Source organism: Equus quagga, chromosome 19, assembly GCF_021613505.1.
Source record: "Equus quagga isolate Etosha38 chromosome 19, UCLA_HA_Equagga_1.0, whole genome shotgun sequence".
NCBI lineage: Eukaryota > Metazoa > Chordata > Mammalia > Perissodactyla > Equidae > Equus > Equus quagga.
Window position 1 is genome coordinate 33,554,948 of NC_060285.1, and position 23,077 is coordinate 33,578,024.

A 23,077-nucleotide genomic window follows, 5' to 3' on the forward strand; every position below is an offset into this window, starting at 1 on the left:
AGCCTGTGAGATTTGAACCCAAGTCATTTAAATGCTTGCAAATAGATTGAGCACATGCAGTTATATAATTTAAAAAGAATACTGAATTGGGAGAATCGTGTTTCAAGCCAAATACTGTGTGAAGTTGGCAATTAACTTATTCTCTTCTGTACTCAGAGACTTTAGCAGTAAAATGAGTCTTTGCATGAATGAATTCTAAGTTCTGTTTTAGTCCCTAGATTTTTATCTTCTTCTATTTTCTGTTTTGAAAGCTTTATCTGAGTTGTTAACATAGTTGACAAGATACATTCTTGGTTCTACTCCATGCTAACACATGGCCTTGAGCATGTGCATTTATCTCGGAGTCTCATCTTCTCCATTTATATGATGAGAGATTTGAAAGGATATCTATGTTTCTTACCTACTCTAAAACCATCTTGATTCCAGTCTGTGCTTTGTTTTGAGTAATAGTTAAATCATTACATAACTCTAAACCTCGGTTTTCTTATTTATAGAATTAAAATAATATTTTCTTTGCTACTGACCATATTGGAATTAAATGAGATATGAGGCATAAAAATACTTTATATAAAGCACTACAACATAATACTATGATTTTATTATTTAGTATAGCAGGGGACTGTATATTTGAGTGTGTTTATATATTCGTATTATACATTTAATTTTATTAAAGTGTCTGTGTTTCACAACACTGTCTTTAAAGTTGGGCAATTTCTAGTAGTAGCCATCCTTATATAGATTTGTCACTTTATCTCATTAGAGTTAGTAAAAGCCATGGCTACTAAGTGAAGAAATTTGGCCTTTTATCTAGGACACAGGTACCTGACCAACACCCACTCAGCCAGCTATTCAAATACTGTTTAGTTAATTAAAAGCTTGAAGCCACCTATTGAAGCTGGATGACTAATTAGACATGTGATTATATGAGTCCTAGAAAAGCTTAGGAGTGCATTCTAAACTTTTTTTTGGAGAATCAAAAGAACATTACCACTATAGAATCCTAGAGCTGAAATGGAATCGCTGCTTCTGGCTTTCCAACCATTCAAGATAGTTATTCCTTCGAGGTTCAAAACCTCTTGGAGAGATTATTTCACAGTGCATGACACCTACATCCATTATTTAAAGGATTCTGTCAGAAAAGTCACATGAATTCCAATTTTTAGACATGGTTTCTATTACCGTGAGCAAACAAGGCAGGAAAGGACTTCAGAAGATAGATACTCATTGGAGTAATAATAATAATTGCTTTGGAATTCAGTTTAACCACGTATGTCTACTAACTTTTTTTTTTTAAAGCTTTTATTTTTTTTCCTTTTTCTCCCCAAAGCCCCCCGGTACATAGTTGTATATTCTTCATTGTGGGTCCTTCTAGTTGTGGCATGTGGGACGCCGCCTCAGCGTGATTTGATGAGCAGTGCCATGTCCACACCCAGGATTCAAACCAACAAAACACTGGGCCGCCTGCAGCGGAGCACGCGAACTTAACCACTCGGCCACGGGCCGGCCCCTCTACTAACTTTTTTGAGGTTTTCCACCTTGTACTATAAACAGCCCTGTTCTGCATGGTCCTCCTTTGCTGCATCTTGATTGTCCAAAGATTCTCGACCAAGTTCTGACCCCACGTTCTGGCCAGTTTTAATTATTTCTGAGTTCTTCTCTGTCGTCGAAATAGGTTCTGCATCTTACTATTTTTCCTTTAACTGAAAATGAGGTTTTGAGTAAATCAGATAAACTGATTGATTACAACAAGCCATGTAGCATGATTTTTCTTCACAGATTGCCATATACACAGTGACAAACTGGCTCAGAGTCAAGGACCTGTGTGTAATCCAAGACCCGGAACCTCAGTGCTGCCGTTCTTTTCATGTAGGCCCTGCAGAAAACTGGCTCGTACCAGTCCAGATGTGCACCAGTAGGCTAATTTAAATTAAAAGTAATTTAATTTAAAAGTAAATTTCCGGTAATAAGATTACAACACGTTTGTAGAAGACCATTTTTTTGGTAAAGAATAAATCCTTTTATATTTATATTTAATGGGAAATGAGAATACATGATTGTTATTTTCTTCATTTTGCAGATTAGAAAACTGAGTCTCAGACAGGTTAAGTAATTTATCCAAGATCTAGGAAGTGGCTGAGCTGTGGCATGGATCTCTGAGTATGAGCTTCAAAACTCTGCTCTTAATCCCATGCTTTATCTGCCACCCTTAGAGAAGTCACACGTGCTAAAGCTAAAAGTCAGAAAAGTTCATATAATAAAAAGCCTTGAGCGTGGTTACCAGAGACAAGGGGCAGGGAATTGGAGAAAGGAGGTCAAAGGTACAAACTTCCAGTTACAGGATAAATAAGTACTAGGGATGTAATGTACAGCATGGCGACTATGGTTAGCACTGCTACATGATACATATGAAAGTTAAGAGAGTAAACCCCTAAGAGTTCCTACCACAAGAAAAGATGATTTTTTCTTTGTTTGCTTTCTCTTTTTACTGTGTCTGTCTGACATGACGGGGGCTAACTAAATTTCTTGTGGTAATCATTTCACAATATATCTAAGTCAAACCATGAAGCTGGACGCCTTCAACTTGTGCAATGATGCATGTCAATTATATCTCAATAAACCTGGGAAAAATTCAACAGAAAGAAAAAAAAAGACTTCCTAATATGAAGAGGGGCTGGGGCTGTGAATGAACCAGACCAAGAATTGATACATTTATTTGCTTGGTTATCCCTCCTTCAAAAACAGGGTTTCCTATCAGACTACATGTTTTAACTCTATTTAGATTTTGATATTGGCTTCCCTGTAGTTAAATAATCTTTATTCTCTTGAGGAGAATATTCATTCATTCTTTCATTATCATCTTCCATGTTGATTTTTCATGTTAATCTAAATATGTAAGGGAATCCACCTTCTCTATCCATTTTGGCAGAGCTTCATACTCAGAGATGAATGTAAGAACATTCTGATTTTCTACCATAAAAACATTTTACACATTTTATCTTTTCAGGAAGGCAGGGATTGTATAGATAAGTAACCATCTTTCTTCTATAAAGATTTCCTGTTGGTTCAGAAAAGGACTGAAGCATGCCCAGAATTTTTCAAAGTATAATTTTCAAAAACCTGAAATGTTTGAATCTCATACAAATACATGGTGGGCAAGTGTCGAAGATTGCCCTAAATTAATGAGAGATCCAGCAGAACTGTAAAGCTGGTCCAAAAGAGAATAGGAAAGACTGTTATATATTGAGAGAATTCAAAAAAGGTTGAAATGAAATGAAGTTAGGTATAAAATTGGTTGACGTTCTACAGGCCAATAAAACTAGAACCTTTTGAGTTATCTTCCTACTAGATAAAAATCATTTTTATCACTTCTGAACAAAAATCATTTCCAACTTACCTATTTTGATTTTTTTTTTTTACAATTTGACATCTAATTTCAGAGACTGGGCCTAATCAGTTGAAAAAAAAAAAGCATTCTTTCGGAGAATTTGATAATCTTTGGGAGGAACTGTTAGACAATGCTCCATTAATTATATCATTGAAAGGACATGTAGTCATCAGTTTGCCTTATTTTCAAGTTAAGTTAATTTTTGATACTACTCTCTACCCTGTAAAAAAAAATAGTACTTTCTCTAATATTATGTGTCAGCACTTGGTTTGCAAAATTTCATTTAGTTCTCATATGAGTATCAATAGGCATAAGCCTTTTTATGAACCTTGATTATTTCCTTGGGAAAATCCTTATGAGTATAAACTTGAATAAAAGAGTTTGAAAGATTTTGAAAGTTGTTGATGTGCATAGCCGAATTCATTTTCGCAAGAAACGTGCCAATCTGGACTACTCATGTGCAGTAGTATACTCTGACCATCACACTGACTGAGTTGAGCATCATTATTTTAAAAATCAGGCAATTTGGTAGATGCAAAAGAAAGTCTCATTTACCTACGCAAAATCTGGTTACTAATGAAATTGATTTTTTAAAATATGATTTTGTTATTTTCTTTCAAAATTGCTACTTGCTTATTTTTCTATTTGGATATTAGTGCCTACGTTTTTGATTGCTTTCAGCTTTTAACATCTGAGGGACATCACCCTTTGTGTTTATTCTTATACATCAAAGAGCTTGCCATGATATTTTATGTGAGGAATAATAACAACCTAAATGAGACTCATTTGTGCCAACTCGAAACTCGACATAAGGTTATGCTAATAAAGATGTAATGTCGTTTCCTCTTGTCCCATTGAAACTCTTTTATTGGAAAACGTTTTATATGAAAACTGCATATACAAATAATGTTAAAAAGGGTGTTGGACTGAAACTACAGGAAACACAGGGATATTGGTAAATGCAAAATTCTTTGCAAATTGACTGCAGCCATTATATTAATAAGTAAATAGTATAGCTTTAGGGGGTTATATTTTGAACAATATTTAAAATAACTGGGCAATCTTCCATAATAGTTTCAATCACTTTTTGTGGTGTGCTTGTGAAATAAAATTAAGAACTGAAACTGAAGTATACCCAAGATTATGTTGCATGGAAAGTATGTATGTTGCGTATATATCATATAAAACATAAAACAAAATATGTTATTATCACTTTTGATGTCTTAAAGGTTTTCTCTGGTACCACAGACATAGATTCATTTAAAAGATGGGTATATTTTAAAATTATCTTATCTTGCAGGAATAGAAAAAGGGTAACTGCTAAAGCTCTGGCTGTTGTTTTCCAATTTGTAACAATTTGGGATACATATATATATATGACTTATAGATAATATTTAATTTGAGCTCTCTAGAATCCTGAATAAATCATAATGCATAAATCAGCTCATATAAAAATTATAGAACCCTTTGAGATCACTTTTTTGTTTGCTGTTGTTGAGGGTGGGGGCTGGCCACCCAAAGTGTGAGCCCTTCAGGATCTTTGCCAAGGTCCAGAGATCCACTAGCCTCAAGTGAGATTCAGAGAGAACCTACAGTCCTGTGATGTCTTTTTCCTCTCTCCCTCCCTCCCTCTGCTGCCAAAGCGAACGATTAGAAGCCCGGCAGGGAGTAGGGGGGCAGGGAAGGGGTGCGCAAGCGAGACGGGAGTGGGGTGGGGGCGGGGCGAAACCGTAGAAAAAGTCCTGGGAAAATTCTAAGGGCCCTCGCCTTTGGACAGTACTTTTCCTTGGCGTCGCGGACTCAGGGGAGCTGAGACCGCCAGGCACCCGGGCACCCGGGCACCCGCCCCCGCGCCCCCTCGCCAGCTCCATCCTGGCGGCCCAGGTCGCAGGTTCGAGCTCCCGGGGGATGCCACCGCACGGCTTCGGGCTCCACCAAGTCCTCTAGGCGTGTCCTCTCTTTCGTTACTAATTGAGGGGCAGGAGCAAACAGTTGGCTCTTCCTTCAAACTCCCAGGGCCCCAAAGGCCCAGTAAACGCCAAAGATGGGGCAGGGGTCGTTGTCAAGGCCGTGCGAGTTAGACCCCAAACCCGGGCTGGTTCCTATGCCAATGCTGTGATCTGTCAGCCCTGGAGCCTTTGGTCCTTCAGATCCCTCAGCATTGGGAAGATGAACTTGAAGAGGGTGGAGGAGTGGAGTTGGGGAAGCTCTTAGCATCATGAACTTTGGGGCTCAGATTCCCAAGTGGTCTGCCAGTCCACCTCCATCCGCTCTCCAGCTTCACTCTTCAACGTATGTGCAGCACTGAGCCCTGGGGCAGAAAGGTTTGCGTCGAATCTGTAGACAGAGATCTTGGCCCTCATTCCGGCTTGCCAAGATCAAGTTACTTTTCACAGGCTGGAGCTGGCTGGGAGGTGGGGGTATTTAGTTTCTATCCTTTCGTGTGTGTTCACCTTGTGGGGTTGGGTGTGGAAAGCGGGGGACGGGGGGGTTTCCAGATCTCGTGAAATTTCCATTCCACGGGTATTACCATGCCTGTGGGGTTGGCAGTTCTTAAAGTTTATCAAGTCTGCAAATAACTACAGAACACAATAGAGTCCCCCTCCCTTCCTCTGTCCCTTTTTTTTTCTTTTCCTGCTTCCAAAAGCCTTCTTCGAGGCTACAGCTGGGCAGGTCTCCAAAGGTGTAGCAGCCACAACAATCCCGCAGTTCAAAGTTAAGCAGCAGTTGCACAACTCGGAGCAACACTCTTAGCCGGCTGCTAATGAGTTGAAAGCCAGGCACGTCTGAGGAGGTGATGAGGAAGCTTCCAGTCGTCCCCACTTCACTGTAGAAATCCAGATATCCCCACCCCCCACGCCCAGATAACTTTGAGATACAGTGTTTGCTGTTCGCTTGCCTGGCAGACCATGGCTCCCTTTGGAAGAAATTTGCTAAAGACTCGGCATAAAAACAGGTAAGGTCCTGCGTGTGTGTACTTGGAAGCTTATGTGTGAAAGTGTGTTTTCTTGCAGTTAGATTCTAAGGAGAATTGTTCTTGGAGTACAAAGCCCCAGGGAGTTAGGTCTGGTGTTTATACTCAACGGCTAGACTGTTGTTTCAGAAGAGATGATTGCAGGGACCGGGGCAAGGGTCCCTGAAAATAAAGAATGATGATCTTGACCCCTTTTTTCCTTCGGTCAGTCCTGGTTCCTCAACTAACATCACAAGCATCTCCCTTTGGGTTGCCTTGCATATTTGAGAGTAGTGGGATAGCAAGTTTCATTTTGCTTCAGACAGAATTTTAGTATACTATAGGGAGAGTGGAAATTTTGATGAAGGTATAGCTAGAGTTTATTAACCACTAATTAGAACGAAAAACACAGTGGCTGATACAATCCGGAAACAATGCTTTGGCTCCCCTTAGAGAGGGGCATTCCTGAAACCTGGAAAGTTCCCAAAGTGAAAGCATTCTGTAGAGAAGCTTTTTATGCGCTGAACCTTTCAAAAATCTTTAAGAACTTTAGGTGGTTTTAGGCACTGAAAGAGAATTCAAGCAGCTGTCTTCCTTAATCCTTGTTATTGCTATTTTACTTTGATTTGATTTGTTTTGCTCTTTCAAGCCTGCAGTGCCCAAGTTGTAAGTAAAATGTCTTTGTCACACACACACGTACACACACATATTTTTCTTGAGCCAGTGTGTGTGTTTCAGTTCTATTAAATATTTTAACACCTCAAATGTTAACTTTTATGCCAAAAAATGAGAGGATAATTTTAAACACGGGCTTACTTTTTAAAATATATTTATTTTGGCATAGAGGCTTTTCCACAACTCTTCTTTCAATCATGCCTGTTTGTACTTGTCGTAATTTACTTGGTGTAATTTTAAAAGCATACAATTACATGGTAGGAAATGATACAATTGCAGTAGTGTCTGCACGACAATATAGAGTAATACAGTTTTCAGGTAAATCCCCACACATTTTGTGCATGAATGTTGTCTTGAAATTTCTATTTTTAACTCATTCCAAAGGTTTTAATGATTTAGTTGACTAAGTTTGCTTGAAAAACTAAAACAGTAATCATCAATACTATAAAACATTCTAAACCAGTTTTACCTGCTAATAAGTCGATGATATATCACAATTATGGTATTTCTGATAATTAATGAAACTATATGTTAAAATAAAGAAATATGTCTAGGTATTCTTTAAAAGTATGTTAGTAAAGATTATCTGAAATAGGTTTGTATTTTAGTGGTGTCAGTACGTTAAAAAATATTCCAGAAGACTCCCCTTGCCAAAAGAAAATCCTTACTACTTTTTAAATGACTATTCAGTAGCATTATTTTTGAAGTATTTTTGCTTAAGTGCTGGTCAAAATGTATAAAAAGTTTCTTTGGGAAAGTTCATGGTTTTATAAAACAAATTATATTTCTGGCATACTGATCTTTCTGAGTGCTACCCCAGTTTAGGGTTGTTGGGTGTGCGTATGTTTGCTTTTTGTTTTTTATAATTGTTAACTCGGGAATTCTGTCATTGTATGCCAAATAGCAGAGCAATAAAACTTTGCACGCGCCCCTTGCGTTTCCCTCTGGGAAGCACATGTTCACTTTCCTTCCCTGAGTTTTGCCACTGCACCATCTACTCTACCCAGACAACTCTTTTTCCTTCAAGGAGGTGAGTATATGAACATTTTGTAATATGGCATTTTCCATGCAAAGTTATGAAAAAGTGGAAAGAAAGAACAACGAGAAATGGGGAGTTTAATAGTATTACATTTCTCTGGGAAAATGGAATGGTGTTCCCAAAGGTGATGCTTTCTTATGAGCGTGTTTGAAGGTGGTCACAGTGAGGATGTGTGTAAGTTGCTCTAAAAACTGAGTGCTTCCCTTTACATATTTGTATTTTTCCAGTGCTTAAAATTTTAAGCCACATTGGTGGGCAGGGATGTTGAAATATGGACATTTCACACTAAGCAGTAAATAAGCTCCGTGGTGTATTGACATAGAATTAATGTATATTTATTTCCTTCAGTGTTTAGTATTGCTGTAGATGAGGTATTTTTGCTTTGTTCTGTTTTGTTTTTTTCACCTTCTCAAAGGTGAAACTGCAGGTGAAACTTAGTTACATGATTAAGTTTATCCATTTCGTTTACCAGGTTCCATAGTGATCTAAACTACCCTGCTTGGATGTGTAGAAACCAGATGTTTCCTTAAATGACAAGTGATTCATCCTGTGATAGAAGACGTGATTGGCGATAAGACAGTTATCTGATAACAGCCAATGCATTCCTCAAATATATAGTATAAAATTCCCTGTAGATTGTAAAGAAGAATTTGAGCAATATGTTTGTATACCTTGTGATAGATAATTTATGCGCTAAAAGAACTACTCGAACGTAATTTTGTCTTGGTCAGTAGGAAAAAATGTGGACGGCTGGAAGGAATATTAGGAATTTGAGATCATAAATTTTGAGAAAGTTTGTGTATTGAACTTTTCTGCATCCTATTTGCTTTCTGTCTTTTCATTTTTGTTCACGCTTCGAGTGATATTTCATCAGCCAGGATTGAACCTCCTGAGATCTGTAAATATCCTCATAATACATGGATATTTCAAAATTTTAGAGATAAAGAGGGCACAAATGAACTTCAAACTATGAGATGCAAAGACAGAAAACACAACTGTAGGGGCCGGCACGGTGGCGCAGTGGTTAAGGACGCACCTTCTGCTTTGGCGGCCTGGGGTTCACCGGTTCCGATCCCGGGTGCGGGACATGGCACCGCTTGGCACGCCATGGTGTGGTAGGTGTCCCACATATAACGTGGAGGAAGATGGGCACGGATATTAGCTCAGGGCCAGTCTTCCTCAGAAAAAAGAGGAGGATTGGCAGCAGTTAGCTCAGGGCTAATCTTCCTCAAAAAAAAAAAAAAAGAGAAAACACAGCTGTAAAGCTTGGAAAGGGCAGGGCCATGTCTGTCTAGTTATCATTGTGTTCTCATGCCTAGGATGGTACCTGGCATCTGATGGACCTGAAATATAGTTGTTAATATAATTTTAAGTTTGTAAACCAAAATTGTAATTTGCACTCAAACTAAAATCATGGTAATTATTTTATTCTTTATTCATCATCTGATGTCAGTTTGTATTATATAAAAGTGGAAACTTTATAAAGGATTGGTTAACATTTGATATAATCCAAAACCCAAGGAGATAGACAAATAATTGTACGGTTTTGGACACCAAGCTAATCCTACTCTACCAGATCATCTTTTTCTAAATTTTAAGAAATAATTAATTTAAAAATTTTGGAAACAATCTTCAGGAAATTTGAGAATAACATGTGATCACAAAATGATGGTATTTGTAGTCACAAACATTTTATGCTTTTCAATTCTAACTTTCGTATAAATAAAAGAGATAGAGCCAATCTAAAATCTTTGTGCTTACAATCAGAATGATCTTTTAAATTTTCTAATTGTAGTAACATTCAATAGGAAAAGTACAGTTTTCAGAAGACATTTTGGTCTCAGGAGATGGATTGTTTACTTTGGTTCCAGAATAATAGTGTTCTGTGACTGATTCTCAAAGACTGATGAATATCTTCTTACGCAGCTTTTTGTTCAACATGAAGAATGAAAATGTTAGAGAATCTAGGTATTTTCGTTTCAATAAACAATTCAAGTCGCTGAAAACGGTTTCTAAAAGTCACTAGGTAGCTACTGTTTCTCATATAATGGGCAAAGAAGCACACAGTGAGGCATGAATTCACTTGATGCTCACATGGACATTCAATGATTGAATTTAGGTTATTAACATATTCAAATACATACCCATATAGGTTCCATGTGAATGTGGTCATCTTTATGTTGGATTGTATTTTCAAGATAATGATTGTTTTCAAAGCTAATGCTTCTGAATAGCAATCAGCAACATTTAAAAGCCAGAAAAGGGGAATGTCACTATAAATTATAGCTTTTTGGGATACTTGGTTGTGAGTTATGACTCCTTGATGTTTTAATTAATGAAATTTGGGGCAGAGAATTGGTTGGACCTTTTACCAATCCTTGCCAGAAGCAGAAAATTGCTATAGTAATGCAGTAGCCCATGTATTTGTTGGAAATATAAACTTAGTTCATTTAGGTGATTTGTAAGAGAAAAGATAATTAACAATGAATATGAAAGGATCTAATCTCGTTAATAAGGCCTGTATTATTATTGTTAAGTACTATTCAGCCAGAGCTTGGCTTTCCCTATACTTACAGATACATGTCTATCCATCACACATTGTGACAACGTTGTCATAATATCAACTTGAAATTAAAAGCCTTCAAAGTATAATTTTGTAATAAATATATAAGTAAATAATACAGCTCTGTTGTTTATAATTGATGTATAAAATTTACATTAAAATTTGCTTTTGAATTAATTAGAACATATCTTGCCGTGTTTATTAAAACCAGGTGCTTTTTATTGCTCCCATAAGTACGTCATGCCATGAATGCTTCATCTGAAGGAAGAATTGTTTTGTGGTTAGCGTAAAAGTTGCTGGCAAGATGGATGTTTTCTCTTTGTAATTAGAAGTATGATGATTTATGAATTCTGCAGAATAGGAAATTATCATGTAGTATTTTGTCTAACTTCCAATAAATATTTAAAATGTTCCTGAAATTGGATTGAAAAATGCCAGATATTTGAGTATGTACATTTTCTTAGTTCCCAGGGGCTCCTGAGATTTCCCCTGATGATACCTGGGAACTTAAGTAGTTATTAGTTGGCAGCAGACAGCCCATTAGGAACAATGACTGGAATGTTCTCTTCCTGGCAAGAGTATCTCAAGACCAGTGACAGCAGTGAAATTGAGCTCTAGTTTAAATCTTGAATTGTTACTCAAACAATTATTAGCTAACTTCAAACCCACTCCATAAGATCTTTTATTATGTACTGCACTAATTCATGAAACTTGTCAAGATGAAAAGTTCTTAAATAGATTTTTTTTTTTAAGTTTTTAAGGGTTTGTAGCTGGTTAACTATTTACATGACATCTTTATTAGCTGGACTGCATAACCTAGAAACTTTTGATGTTATTTGATTGGTATGTAGTTCCAAGAGATCTGATAATAGCACTAAGTAATTTACAAAAGTGTGACTCTCTTCTTTTGATTTTAGTTCTGAAAATGGAAGAAAGTTGAAATAGGGGCATGAGTTTACCTCTTTCAGGTGTATGTGGGTACCAGCCTTGACAAGGAATCTCTTTGTCTCTAGCATATTGGCTTTCTAAAGCAAGGCAACATGTTCTCTGTGTCGTGTATATGCGAAGAGAAAAAGTTTAGCCTACTTCCGTGTTCTAATGTTCTTTAATGGATATCTGCTTAAGAGTTTTTAAAGACATCCTTTTGACAAAACACACAGCACATACAATATTGATTTCTTAAGAGTCAATTATTTACTTTTTTTAAATAGATTGTGATGCCATTCTTGTGGAGCCTCTTGTAATACTACACCTTCTAGAGAAAGTTTGCAAATTTGTTGACTATAATTGAAAGCAATTACTAATGTAAATGGTCACCCAAGGGCAAAGTGATTGCTTTATGTGAATGGAATAGAGCCTTGGGAAGATATTCAACACCACCAGTGATAAGCAAGATATTTCAAGAATAAGAATGATTGATGGGGATTAAATATGCTGACAAACAAGGAAAATTATCCTCAAAGGTTTCTATCTGCAGGCTAGAATGCCCTCTGACTTAAGATATCTATAAAAAATTCTCAGTGGGGGGCTGGCCCCGTGGCCGAGTGGTTAAGTTCGCGCGCTCCGCTGCAGGCAGCCCAGTGTTTCGTTAGTTCGAATCCTGGGCGCGGACATGGCACTGCTCGTCAGACCACGCTGAGGCAGCGTCCCACATGCCACAACTAGAAGAACCCACAACGAAGAATATACAACTATGTACCGGGGGGCTTTGGGGAGAAAAAGGAAATAATAAAAATCTTTAAAAAAAAAAATTAAAAAAAAAATTTCTCATTGGGTATAGGCTCAGTGAGAGTAGGGACCTTACCTATCTGGTTCCTTTCTAGATAACCAGTGAGTAGGTGTTCAATAAATATTTGTTGATTTAATAAACGAATTCAATATATGCTCTCCAAATACAGATGGTCCCCATACAGCACTTGAATCAGAGTAATGGATCAGTACATTTGTGATGAATGGATGCATGGGTAACTTAAAGAATGAATCCATAAATTCACTGTTGACCTCTCGTCATCTCTGCACCTAGGCTCAACTCCTCCTTGCTTTCAAATGGTGAAGGGCCGTATTTGTCAAATAGATCCTTTAGGAGACCTTTCTGGGCTTGTGTAGAAAACAAACCAAGGAGGAGGGTAGCTCCTTCTTCTCTAGGGATGCTCTTCACTCCCTTCACTCTCCTTGAACACAACAAGCTATGTATATGAGTGAGGTTTGTCAGATGATGGTGGATGGCTGCTCTAGACCTCACTGCTGAAGGTGGAACATTTCCTCCTTCTTTTGAGATGAGGGAAATATGATTGGGAAATGTTTGCTTTCTCACATGAAAGGAGGATTTATGTCCTTTGTATAAGATAATTACTGTTTATGAGACAAAGGGAAAATGCCAGAAATAGGCAGAAAAAATATCTTTGTTAAGAAATTCCAGCTCTGTAGTCACACAGACTTGAGGTCATATCTCAGATATGCCATTGCTAGTTGTGTGCTGTAGGACAAACACTTAATCTTCCTAGTACAACAACTATATTAATAGCATGCAAGAGCAAATCCAAGTATAATAATTGAAGGGAGATGCTCTTTATACAAGAATACAAATAAAAATATTACTAAGGTCATTCTGGGACCTTGGAAGGTAACTGTGCAAATGAAGCAGCTCTTATGGTCAAGCTTCATTAGCTTCAGGGTAAATCCACCTCTGCTGAGACTTCTTAGAACACTTATGATGTGCCAAGCACTGTTCTAAGTGATTTATATAATGCTTAAAATAATGCTTTGGGGAAGGTACCATTGTTTTCCCTATTTTATGTATGGGGTCATTAAGACACAGTGCAGTGCAACAGTTCATAAGTGGCAGAGACAGGATTCGAATCAAGGCTCTTAACCATTACTCTGTAGGGCCTATTTAGGATTTAGGGTTCATCTCATCTCTAAAATAGAGTTAATCCTAAACCATTTGGATTGAGTCTGATCGTACGTCAAAGACTTAGCGTAGTGCTGGGTCATCATAAAAGCTCGATAACTATTCACTCCCTGTTCAGGCCTGTTGGATTAAAAATGCTATGAAGTGTATCTAAGTTTTTAATACTTAAACGTGCTGGGATATTTGGGGCTTCAGAATCTCAACCTCGACTCTCTAGAGCTTCTCTATCTCCTCTGATCATTTTTCCTCCTTAGACACAAAGAGGTAGATTACAAACTACTGCTATCATTGGAAATGAGTCCATAAATGTTATACAAAACTATCTTGGGATCTCGATGAAATGTGAATTTTGACAGCTTTCAGGTTCAATCTTCACTCTTCTTTTGAGCCAAATTAAGAGACCATTACGTTAATTTGCAACGTATAACACAGCATGGTTTAAGGGATATTTCCTTATTTGTCTTTGGGGAGTTTTGGTAAGATGAAAACATACATAATTTAAATATTTTAGTCTTATGTTTGTCTAATAAAATGAGAGGTTGAATTAGATACTTAAGGCCTCTTTCATGTCTAAATTTCTATGATTCCTGCTTGTTTCCTTTAAGGATAACTTTAAGAAATGGAATTACAAGAGAGATTATTTTAAAAGTTTTATTTTACCTAAAACATGATGCATTGGTTGCCATATAACCTCCACCGTGAAAAGTAGCATTAGGGTAAAAGTCAAATGTGTTTATTTCCACTTATAAAAAGATGTGATTAGTTTATAAATTATAATGTCTAAGAATTGTCGCATGTTACTATTTGCTAAGCACAATTTTAAGTTTAGTACTACAATGTATGAATGGTATGAGTAGCTATCTTTTTCTTTTATTTCTTTAGGACTGGTAAAAACTGTATTTGGTACTATACCAGGCATGCAAAGACACAACCTCATTCCTGAGAGATTAAACTCCTAATTGAGAAAATAGCACTATGGTTAAATATCTCACAACATGGACTTATTTTTAATCACTCCACCATGGAAAACTATCTTTGACAGGGTAGGTAAAATCATAATCTTTATAATACAATTAAGAAAATAAGAATATATTTCTTGGAGTTGAGGAAGGCTGTTTCTCTGTAGAGTAGGTGCTCAACAAATGTTTTTGACTGACTTTAAGTACAAGTATATAAGAGAGGAGTAAATGCAGGTAATAGGAGGAAGGGCCTGGCCACCCACTTCCAAAAAATTGACCATGAAAACCCCATGAATAACAGCAGAGCATTGTCTAGTATCGCACAGGAAGGTGAGAGGATAGCACGAGAAGATCTGACAGGGTTCTACTCTGCTGTACACAGGGTCGCTAGGAGTCAGGATCCACTTGACAACACTAACAACAACAAATGGAGGTAAAGGAAAATAAAAGGAGCATCATGATAATTAGATAGCATTTATTAAACTCCCACAGGTAGGTGACAGGCTTGGACAAGAGAAGGGAACACAATAAGATGTACAAAAAGATGTAGGAGGGGGCTGAATCACACGAAGCTGAGACTGACTCAGGTAGGATAATCAAAAGAGAAGAATCCGGGAAGCAGGCAGAAATATGGTCAGTTGGCGAGAATCCATAATCTTGATTGGGTTGCTAGAAAATGGTATTTTACAGTTGAGGAAGTGTACAGAAAAATTTTAAGGATATGTTTATATAACAGTATTAGACTTACAGTCAACTGTAGTTGACCGCTATTTCTTCTAACAATCATACTAAATTGGTCGCTTTATCAGTTCATAGAATTTAGTTATTCTATTATTTTTGTTATTATTTATTCTATTATTATTTTATTATCTGTTATCTATTATTTTGTGGATCCTTTTCATTGTAATTCCATTAATACTAATAGCAGTCCAACTTTAGCAAATTTTCACGCTTACTAATAATGGCATATAATTGATTGGAGTTTTGTGTCTGGGGCTTACTGGTCTATGGCACAGTGTATGCTTGTTCTCAAACAATGGCTAGGACATTTTATAGCCACTTCCAATACCTTTAATTGCTCTAATGTTCCTCATTTACTCAGGCCTTTTCAATCCTCTGGAATTCCTGCAGTTACGGTTAACTGAGGAAACGTAAGATCCAGTAGCAGGGCATTCGTTGGGGAAACCACAGTCTTACATAGTAGAGCCTGAGGATGCCTATTTTTAGCTCTGCACATAAGACATTACATTTGCCTGGAAGCTATGAGAAACGCTGTTGAAAAACCACAGATGTTTCCATAGGGTAGACATATAATAACTACAATCCCATATGAAGAAGAGAGCTGTGCACAATTAGAAAAAGCACTTAGGAAGCTATAGTGGACCTTTGAGATTTCATCTTTTCTTAATAGTGCAGGAAGCTAGGCACTTTACAGCAGTGGACCACAAAGTATTAGCTTTGGTTTCTTGACTGCCTGTTATTCTACTCTAGTAGTGAAAGTCAAAGAGTTTCTTCCTGGAACGTTTAGTAATAGGCATGAAACGTAGACTAAGTTAATTTTTTAAAAAAAATGTTGATCATTTTTGTGGTTGTACTTTTAGTTAGGAGAACTTACTGTAATCACAGTTTAGAGGGTTAAGTAAAATGCAGCTTGTGCTATATAATATTTTATGTAGTCTGAGCATACTATCATATCGCTTTTTTATCTACCTTAGCATCTAAAACAAAATATTCCTGAACTATTGCACACTGTCAGATTTGGCATCTACTCGTATATATTTGCCTTGTTGTGACTACAGATGATGGCTATTTGATGATTTTTAAAAATCCAGAAATATTAAATGAACCCTGAACTTTGGGGGACATTATGAAAGATCAAAGGTGGATTTTGCTTTTAAGGAACTTGCTGATTAGTAGACACATAGACATACATAAATACAAGGCAAGCTTTTTGTGTGTGTGTGTGTGTGAGGAAGATTGGCTCTGAGCTAACATCTACTGCCAATATTCCTCTTTTTGCTTGAGGAAGATTGGCCCTGAGCTAACATCTACTGCCAATATTCCTCTTTTTGCTTGAGGAAGATTGTTCCTGAGCTAACATCTGTGCCAATTTTCCTTTATTTTATATGTAGGACACTGCCACAGCATGGCTTGATGAGTGGTGTGTAGGTCTGTGCCCGAGATCCAAAACCGTGAACCCTGGGCTGTCAAAGCAGAGTGGGCAAACTTAACCACTACAGCACCAGGCTGACCCCAAAGGCAAGCATTTTAAAATATTATAATAAAATCCCTGTATTCAACAATAAATATTTATTTACCGTAATATGTGCCATGTGTTATTCTATATTCTGGGTATAAAATAGTGAGAAAGATAGTCAAGGTCTCTACTCTCATTGAGCTTATAGTGCAGTGGTGGACAGGCAGACAATAAACAAACAGTAAATGCACATGAAATTTCAGATAGTGATTGCTGTTATAATAGTCACTATGGAGATAGAATTTATAGGAATTCAAAATGGCGTGGATGGGGGCGGTAGAAAGGATCAGGATGGAAAAACAGAATCAATGATAACTGCAATTTTGGGTCTGAGTAACTGGGAATACAGTTGTGTCATCACAAAGAACAGAACAAATGGCAAAGGTAATCATGGGGTGGGAAGAACATCGGGGTGAAGAGTGAAAAATTCAGAGTGTCGTCTGAGTGTTTCCAAACAGTCCACCTGCAAACACCTGGTGTTTGGACACACTGCGCCTGAGATGGGGCTGTGAAAGCAGCCTTTCTTCTGGCCTACTCTGACACCTCCTGATGTGTGTATGGGCCTGACTAATATGGAGCACACTGCACCTGGAATGGGCAAAACACTCTGGCTTTCCAGTCAGGGCCTTCAAGCTGACTAATCCTGTGTTAAACCCACTCGATCTCCATGAAGCATTTCACAGCCATCCTTTTATTGATCCTTTAATCATTACCTTTGGTTGAAATTACTTCCAAACGTGGCCATTACCTCCACAGGATCGTAAGTTTCTTCTGTTTAAAGACTGTTATTTTCACCTGCTAGAGAGCCATACGTAGAATTGTGTAGATACTGGAGTTCAAAGAATGTTTTAGTATTTAAACAAACATAAAGTCTGGATTTTTAGTGCAGATAAATCATCTAGGTCAGGAGTTGGCAAACTTTTTATGTAAAAGGTCGCACAATAAGTATTTTAGGTTTTTCGGGCCGTAATGTCACTGTCTCAACTTGTAAACTCTGTCAATTTAGAATGAAAACACTCATAGACAATACATAGTTAAATGGGCATGACTGCAATCCAACAAAACGTTATTTAGAAAAGCAGATAGTGGGACAGTTATAACCATTAGGCCCTAGGTGACTGAAAAATTCCCTTCATTTATCTCTTACTCCATTAAAACCCCACCCCACTGCCTCCCACCACACGCTCCAAAAGATAAAACAAACATTAACATATACTGTGTTAGGTGCTTAGGCTTCAAAGATGAAAGACTCACTCTAGGACCTGACTGTCAAACTAGCAAAATAGCAAGCATTGTGCAAGGTAGAAAATGCTGTTACTGAATGTCACTGGGTTCTGTAGGAGCATCAGGAATGGGCATTCATTTCCATCTAAGGTGGTGGAAGTGGGGTTATTCAGAAAAGGTAAGGGAATTTTCCTAGAGGAAGCAACATTTGAAGCAGAGTAAAAGTTCTCTCAGATGGAGAACAGTGAAAAAGGGTGTTTCAGGCCAACCAAATAGGTTATGGAAAAGCCCAGAGTGAAAACAAAAATATGACTGGTATAGTTCAATACAGGCTAGCAACCCATAGGGGGATATATGTGACAGCCAGGTTGCCCTCATATTGCTGACCTGTGATCAGCAAGAAGTTAGGAATAGTTAGCTCAATGTGCATATTAAATATGCTTGGCTATAAGTTGGAGAAATTGGATCAGGGAAGGAATCTTAGGAGCAAGAAGGAAAAAGAGAAAGAATAGGAGAGAGGGGAAGAGAGAGAGAGACAGAGACAGAGAGAGAGGAGAGGGGGTGAAAGGGAGAGGAAGAGAGTTAAGAGATTTAAAATGATGTACTTGGAAACCATTTAAAAATTTTAATCAAGAAAGGTATACAACTAGATTTGCAGTTTATAGAGGGCAGTCTGGCAATATTATGGAACACAAATATGAAGTGGGCAACAGTTTATAATAATACAATATGTGATAGCTCACTACAGTGATCTGTTGTAAAACTGAAGGTTTTCTGAATCCTAGTAGTGGCGATATATAGGAGGGCACATATTTGAGACATTTGGGAGAAATAATAAAACAGGCATAGTGACTGGTCATTAAAGGGAGATGAGACAGAGAAAAGAACCTAGAAAGACTGCCAGTTTTGAAGCTTGAGAGAAAGGATGGCAGGGTAGTAAGATAGGAAATCAGGAGATGGAATAGTTTGGTATATGAGAGGAAAGGATGATGAATTAGTTTTGATGGGCCAAATTTGAGGTGTTTATGGGTTATACAAATACAAATATCAAGTAAACATGCAAAAAAGGAAGTTGGAAACATGGTCTAGAGCTCACGGGCAAAATAATTATTTTTGGCAACTGTCATCCTGTAATTGGTTAATAAAGTTGTGGACAGTGCTACAGTCATCCTTGAGATGTGTGTAGTGAGACGTGAAATGAACCATAGAAGCATGGGGGATGCCATATGTGTCAGTTATCACTTAGTGCATAATAAAGCATCCTAAAATTAGTGGCTGAAGACAATTTATTATTTGTCATGATTCTGTGAGTAAACTGGAGTCTTTCTTCTGCTGGTTTCACCTGGGCTTTCTCATGAGCAGTGCATTGGCTAAGGGCTAGGTTCAAACCGGCCGACTGAAATAGCTGGGTCCCTCTTCCCATGTGGTCTTCGATCTTAGGCTTTTTCATCAAATAGCAGTCTTAGGACAGCATTCTGGGAGGAAGAAAGCAGAAGCTGCAGGACTTCTTGAAGCCTGGACTCTAGAACTTGCACATATGGTTTTCAGCACATTTTGTTGGCCATAGCAAGTCCCAAGATCTATTCAAGGGGGAGGAAATAAACTCCATCTCTTGATGGAAGGAGCTGCAAAGAATTTGTGGCCATCCTTGCATGACACCAACATTTACTGAATATGCAGAAGAAGCAAAGCCCTTGCTGGAACTGAGAAGAAGCTGGAAAGGTAAAGGAAGAACCATAGAGAGTGGAGTCAGAGAAATCAAAGAACAAATTGCTGCAAGAATGGGAGGGAAAGGTGGCAAAGCATAATGTTACAGTGAGGTCAAATCAGGTCAGTTCTGAACATGGAAAATGGCTATTGGGTTTGGCAGTTAGCAGATCTCTGATAAACCTAAGAAGAAATATGTCTGTTGGGGGTGGGTGGGGGTGGAAGTCACTTTGTGGTGGGCTGTAGTTACTGGAAAGTGATGAACTAGATAAAGTGACTGGATTGCTGTTTGAGTTTGTGAAGGAAAGATAGTTGAGGTGAATATGTGGTCAAATGATGGTTGTTACAGTGTGACGGGATATCAAGGAAGGACCAGAGGAAAAGGTCATCTTGTGTTTTCAGCTATCCTCCAGATAATTCAAATTCTTACATATTTCTAGTGGCATTCAAATATGCCAGGAAAACTCGGAATACATTTAGAGCTGGAAGAGTAGGTGGCTGAGGGCAAATACAAACTGAATATCACCATCATTAGAAAACATCTTTTGTCTCAGAAGGCAAAACCAATTATGGGCTTAGCTGTCAAAAGGAAAATGGATGCTAATAGTTGACAGAGCTACAGCTGTCACTAAACTAAATATTCAGGCTGGGTAACTTTCTTTTAATAAATATGCTTTGTTGTTAAGAAATATTTCTCTCCAAAGTACAAGTCAATAAAGAAAGTTTAGGTATTTGCCAGGCACAGGTAACACTGGGAAGTAAACACTAGAATTTCCAATGAGATTAGATATTTTCTCAGCATTTCATCTGGTAAATACTACATGTTAAATATTTACATTTTGATTATAATCAATTTCCGGAATCTGAACTATGAGTTTAGTTTACTTACCCCCAGTAGTCTCCAATACACATTCTTTTCACATTCCCTTCCCTTCTCTCTGCTTATGGGAATTATGTATTATAGCTACCTTGTAATTATGGGATGTCTAGGGTTTTTCTCATCCTGCCCGATTGGCTTATGTTATTACTTCCTGGAAAATTAAACTGGCATTAGTCGAGAATAAACCTATGATTTTATATATATATAATGATTTATTTATATACATATATATGGATTTATTTATGTATATGTATATATATATACACATATATCAAAATTTAATTTTCAGGGTAATTTTTATTAATTTTTGACTGTTCCAGTTTTTCAGAGTTTGATTGTGGGCCAGATCTTCCTCATCATTTGCCTGCTTCATTAATTTTAATTTTGCTTAAACACTGTGTGTGTGTGTATGTGTGTGTTTTAAAGAAAGACAATCAAAATTGTCATTTAATATTGCTTTTTCTATTTCATGTATAGTGTAGGGAAGGAAAAAGTTTTCCTCAACCCTCTTAAAGTCCCTGGGTGGGTCTGAAAATTAACAGGGGAAAAGCATTCAAGTTTATTTGATATGAGTTTTACATGACACTGGAGCCTTCCTAAGGAAATGAAGACCCAAAGAAACGGTTAAACTGGAGTATTTTTATGCTGGGTTTGGTGAAGAGTGGACGGTCATGGAGAAGTATGGTAGGTCAAAGAACTTGAAGGAAGTGTAGTAAACTGGGAGAAATTCAGCAGGGCCTCTTTGGCTTCTTCTCATCCCTTTGTCTTCAGAGATAAGGATGCATCTCTCACGTGAGGGTGTTAGGACCTGTTTCAGGGAAGAGGCCTTGTGGAGACGTCAGAGTGAACTTACTGCTTCTCCTATCTTTTCAAAGTCCTTCAGCTTAAAATACACAATATAGAAATGTCAATGCAAATAATCCATAATCAATATTTAAGTCAAAGTTGGGGTGAGTTTATTATGAACCAGATCTGAGGACCATTTAGCCCAGGAGAGTCCTTTTATGAAGGAATAGAGCATTCCAAAGAAGTGGGGGTATACAGAGCAGTTATATACCATCAAAGAGTGTGTATCATACATGGTTGGAATGTCCCTTTTACAATAGTCATGAGATTCTCTCGCAGGCACAGCAATTCACATAGCAGTGGATGAACACAGCAGGTGGCAGGTCTGTGGTCTCAAGCTGGCTGGTTGCAAGGTGAATGCAGCAGGCTAGCAATCAATTCCTAGCCTAGGAAGAGATGCTTATCCTTAAGGAAATGATGATGTGGGGGAAGTTACATCTTTATCTTAAAGGATATCGTTCTGGTCTCTGGGGCATAATAAATGCTTAAGGCAGATATATAGTTCATGCTCAAGTCAGGCCCTTTTGGAAAAACAAGGTCAGGCCCAATTAGTTTTACCAAATGGCCTCCTCTTATACTCCAGTATATCCTATTGCTTGTCATTTATTTGTCACCAAGGTGCCATATTTGGGGGCATCATGTCGTGAATCCCATCAATCAAATATATGCTTTACTTCAAATGCCTTCATTTTTCCTGAGGTGATTAATTTTTAAATACAAAAAATAGCCAAAACAAATGACAATCTAATCTAACTACCTACCTAATCTATCTAACTACCAGGACCACATGTAATCATGTTAAGTCACAATTTAAAAGGGTCTTCCTTACAGAAAAGATTCAAATCAGCATCCTGTCCCAAATTATATCTCTTGAGGCTCTTTTACTCAAACTGACTTTCTAAAAGGGGTTATGGGAATTGAGAATGAATTGAAGAGGTTGAGGTCAACTTCTGTCTTTTTATTGTTTGTTAAATATTACTTAACTTGATTATTTTTTGTTTTTATTTTTGGAAATTTTATAGCACGTTTGTACAGAGTGTATCTCATGATTTCCAGTAATTTTTAAGATGGTCTTAAATTTTTAAAATCTCTCTCTCTAAACGTATCTTTCTTCCTTCCTAGCTATATGACAAATCCTTGAACATAAAGATCATCTTATCTCCCATCTCATTTTATCCTCAGCTTTTAGTCACATTTGCTAAACTACAGTTCCGTTAACAAAATGAATCTTGAAGCAAGTTATAAAAATTCATATACCATAATTCAAAATGAACAATTTATTTGGAGTATAACCAACTTAGAATGAATTCAATTGATGTACGTAGAATTTTTTTTTAATCATACATTTAAGCTTGTATTATTACCCAATTTTGTCTCTAAATTTCTGCTTGTGTTTGGGTCATTCTCTTCTCTTATTATAAAGCCACCCAATCATATATACAAAATATAAATTTTTCTCTTACATGATAATGATGAAGCTAAGTAATTTACTAGCTAAACTAATTGTAGTTGTATTGTGATAATTCTGATTATTGTGAAAAAACACTATTAAATTTGGAAGTAAGATCTTGTACTTCAAAAATAGCTGTGACATGTAATTTACACCTTCATATCCATACTAACTATTTTTGGAATCCTCAGCATTTTAAATTTCTTAATTGGTATAAAGATAGGTTTA

At 37.3% G+C, this 23,077-nt stretch overlaps 1 protein-coding gene across 3 annotated transcripts in view; it reads left to right on the forward strand.

Annotated features, from left to right (window-relative positions):
- The first annotated feature begins 6,061 nt into the window (after window positions 1-6,061).
- RASSF9 (Ras association domain family member 9) overlaps window positions 6,062-23,077 on the forward strand; it is a 36,834-nt gene continuing 19,818 nt past the window's right edge. Inside the window, exons 1-2 of one of the 3 annotated variants that reach the window (XM_046646644.1) lie at window positions 6,062-6,341; window positions 14,409-14,569. Coding sequence is in view for 2 of the 3 variants with exons in the window: in XM_046646642.1 (XP_046502598.1) it covers window positions 7,907-8,043 (137 nt within the window). In the remaining variant the exon portion in view is untranslated. Of the gene's footprint in view, window positions 6,342-7,583; window positions 8,044-14,408; window positions 14,570-23,077 lie in introns of those variants that run through there. The other 2 variants (XM_046646643.1, XM_046646642.1) reach the window with 2 other exon arrangements.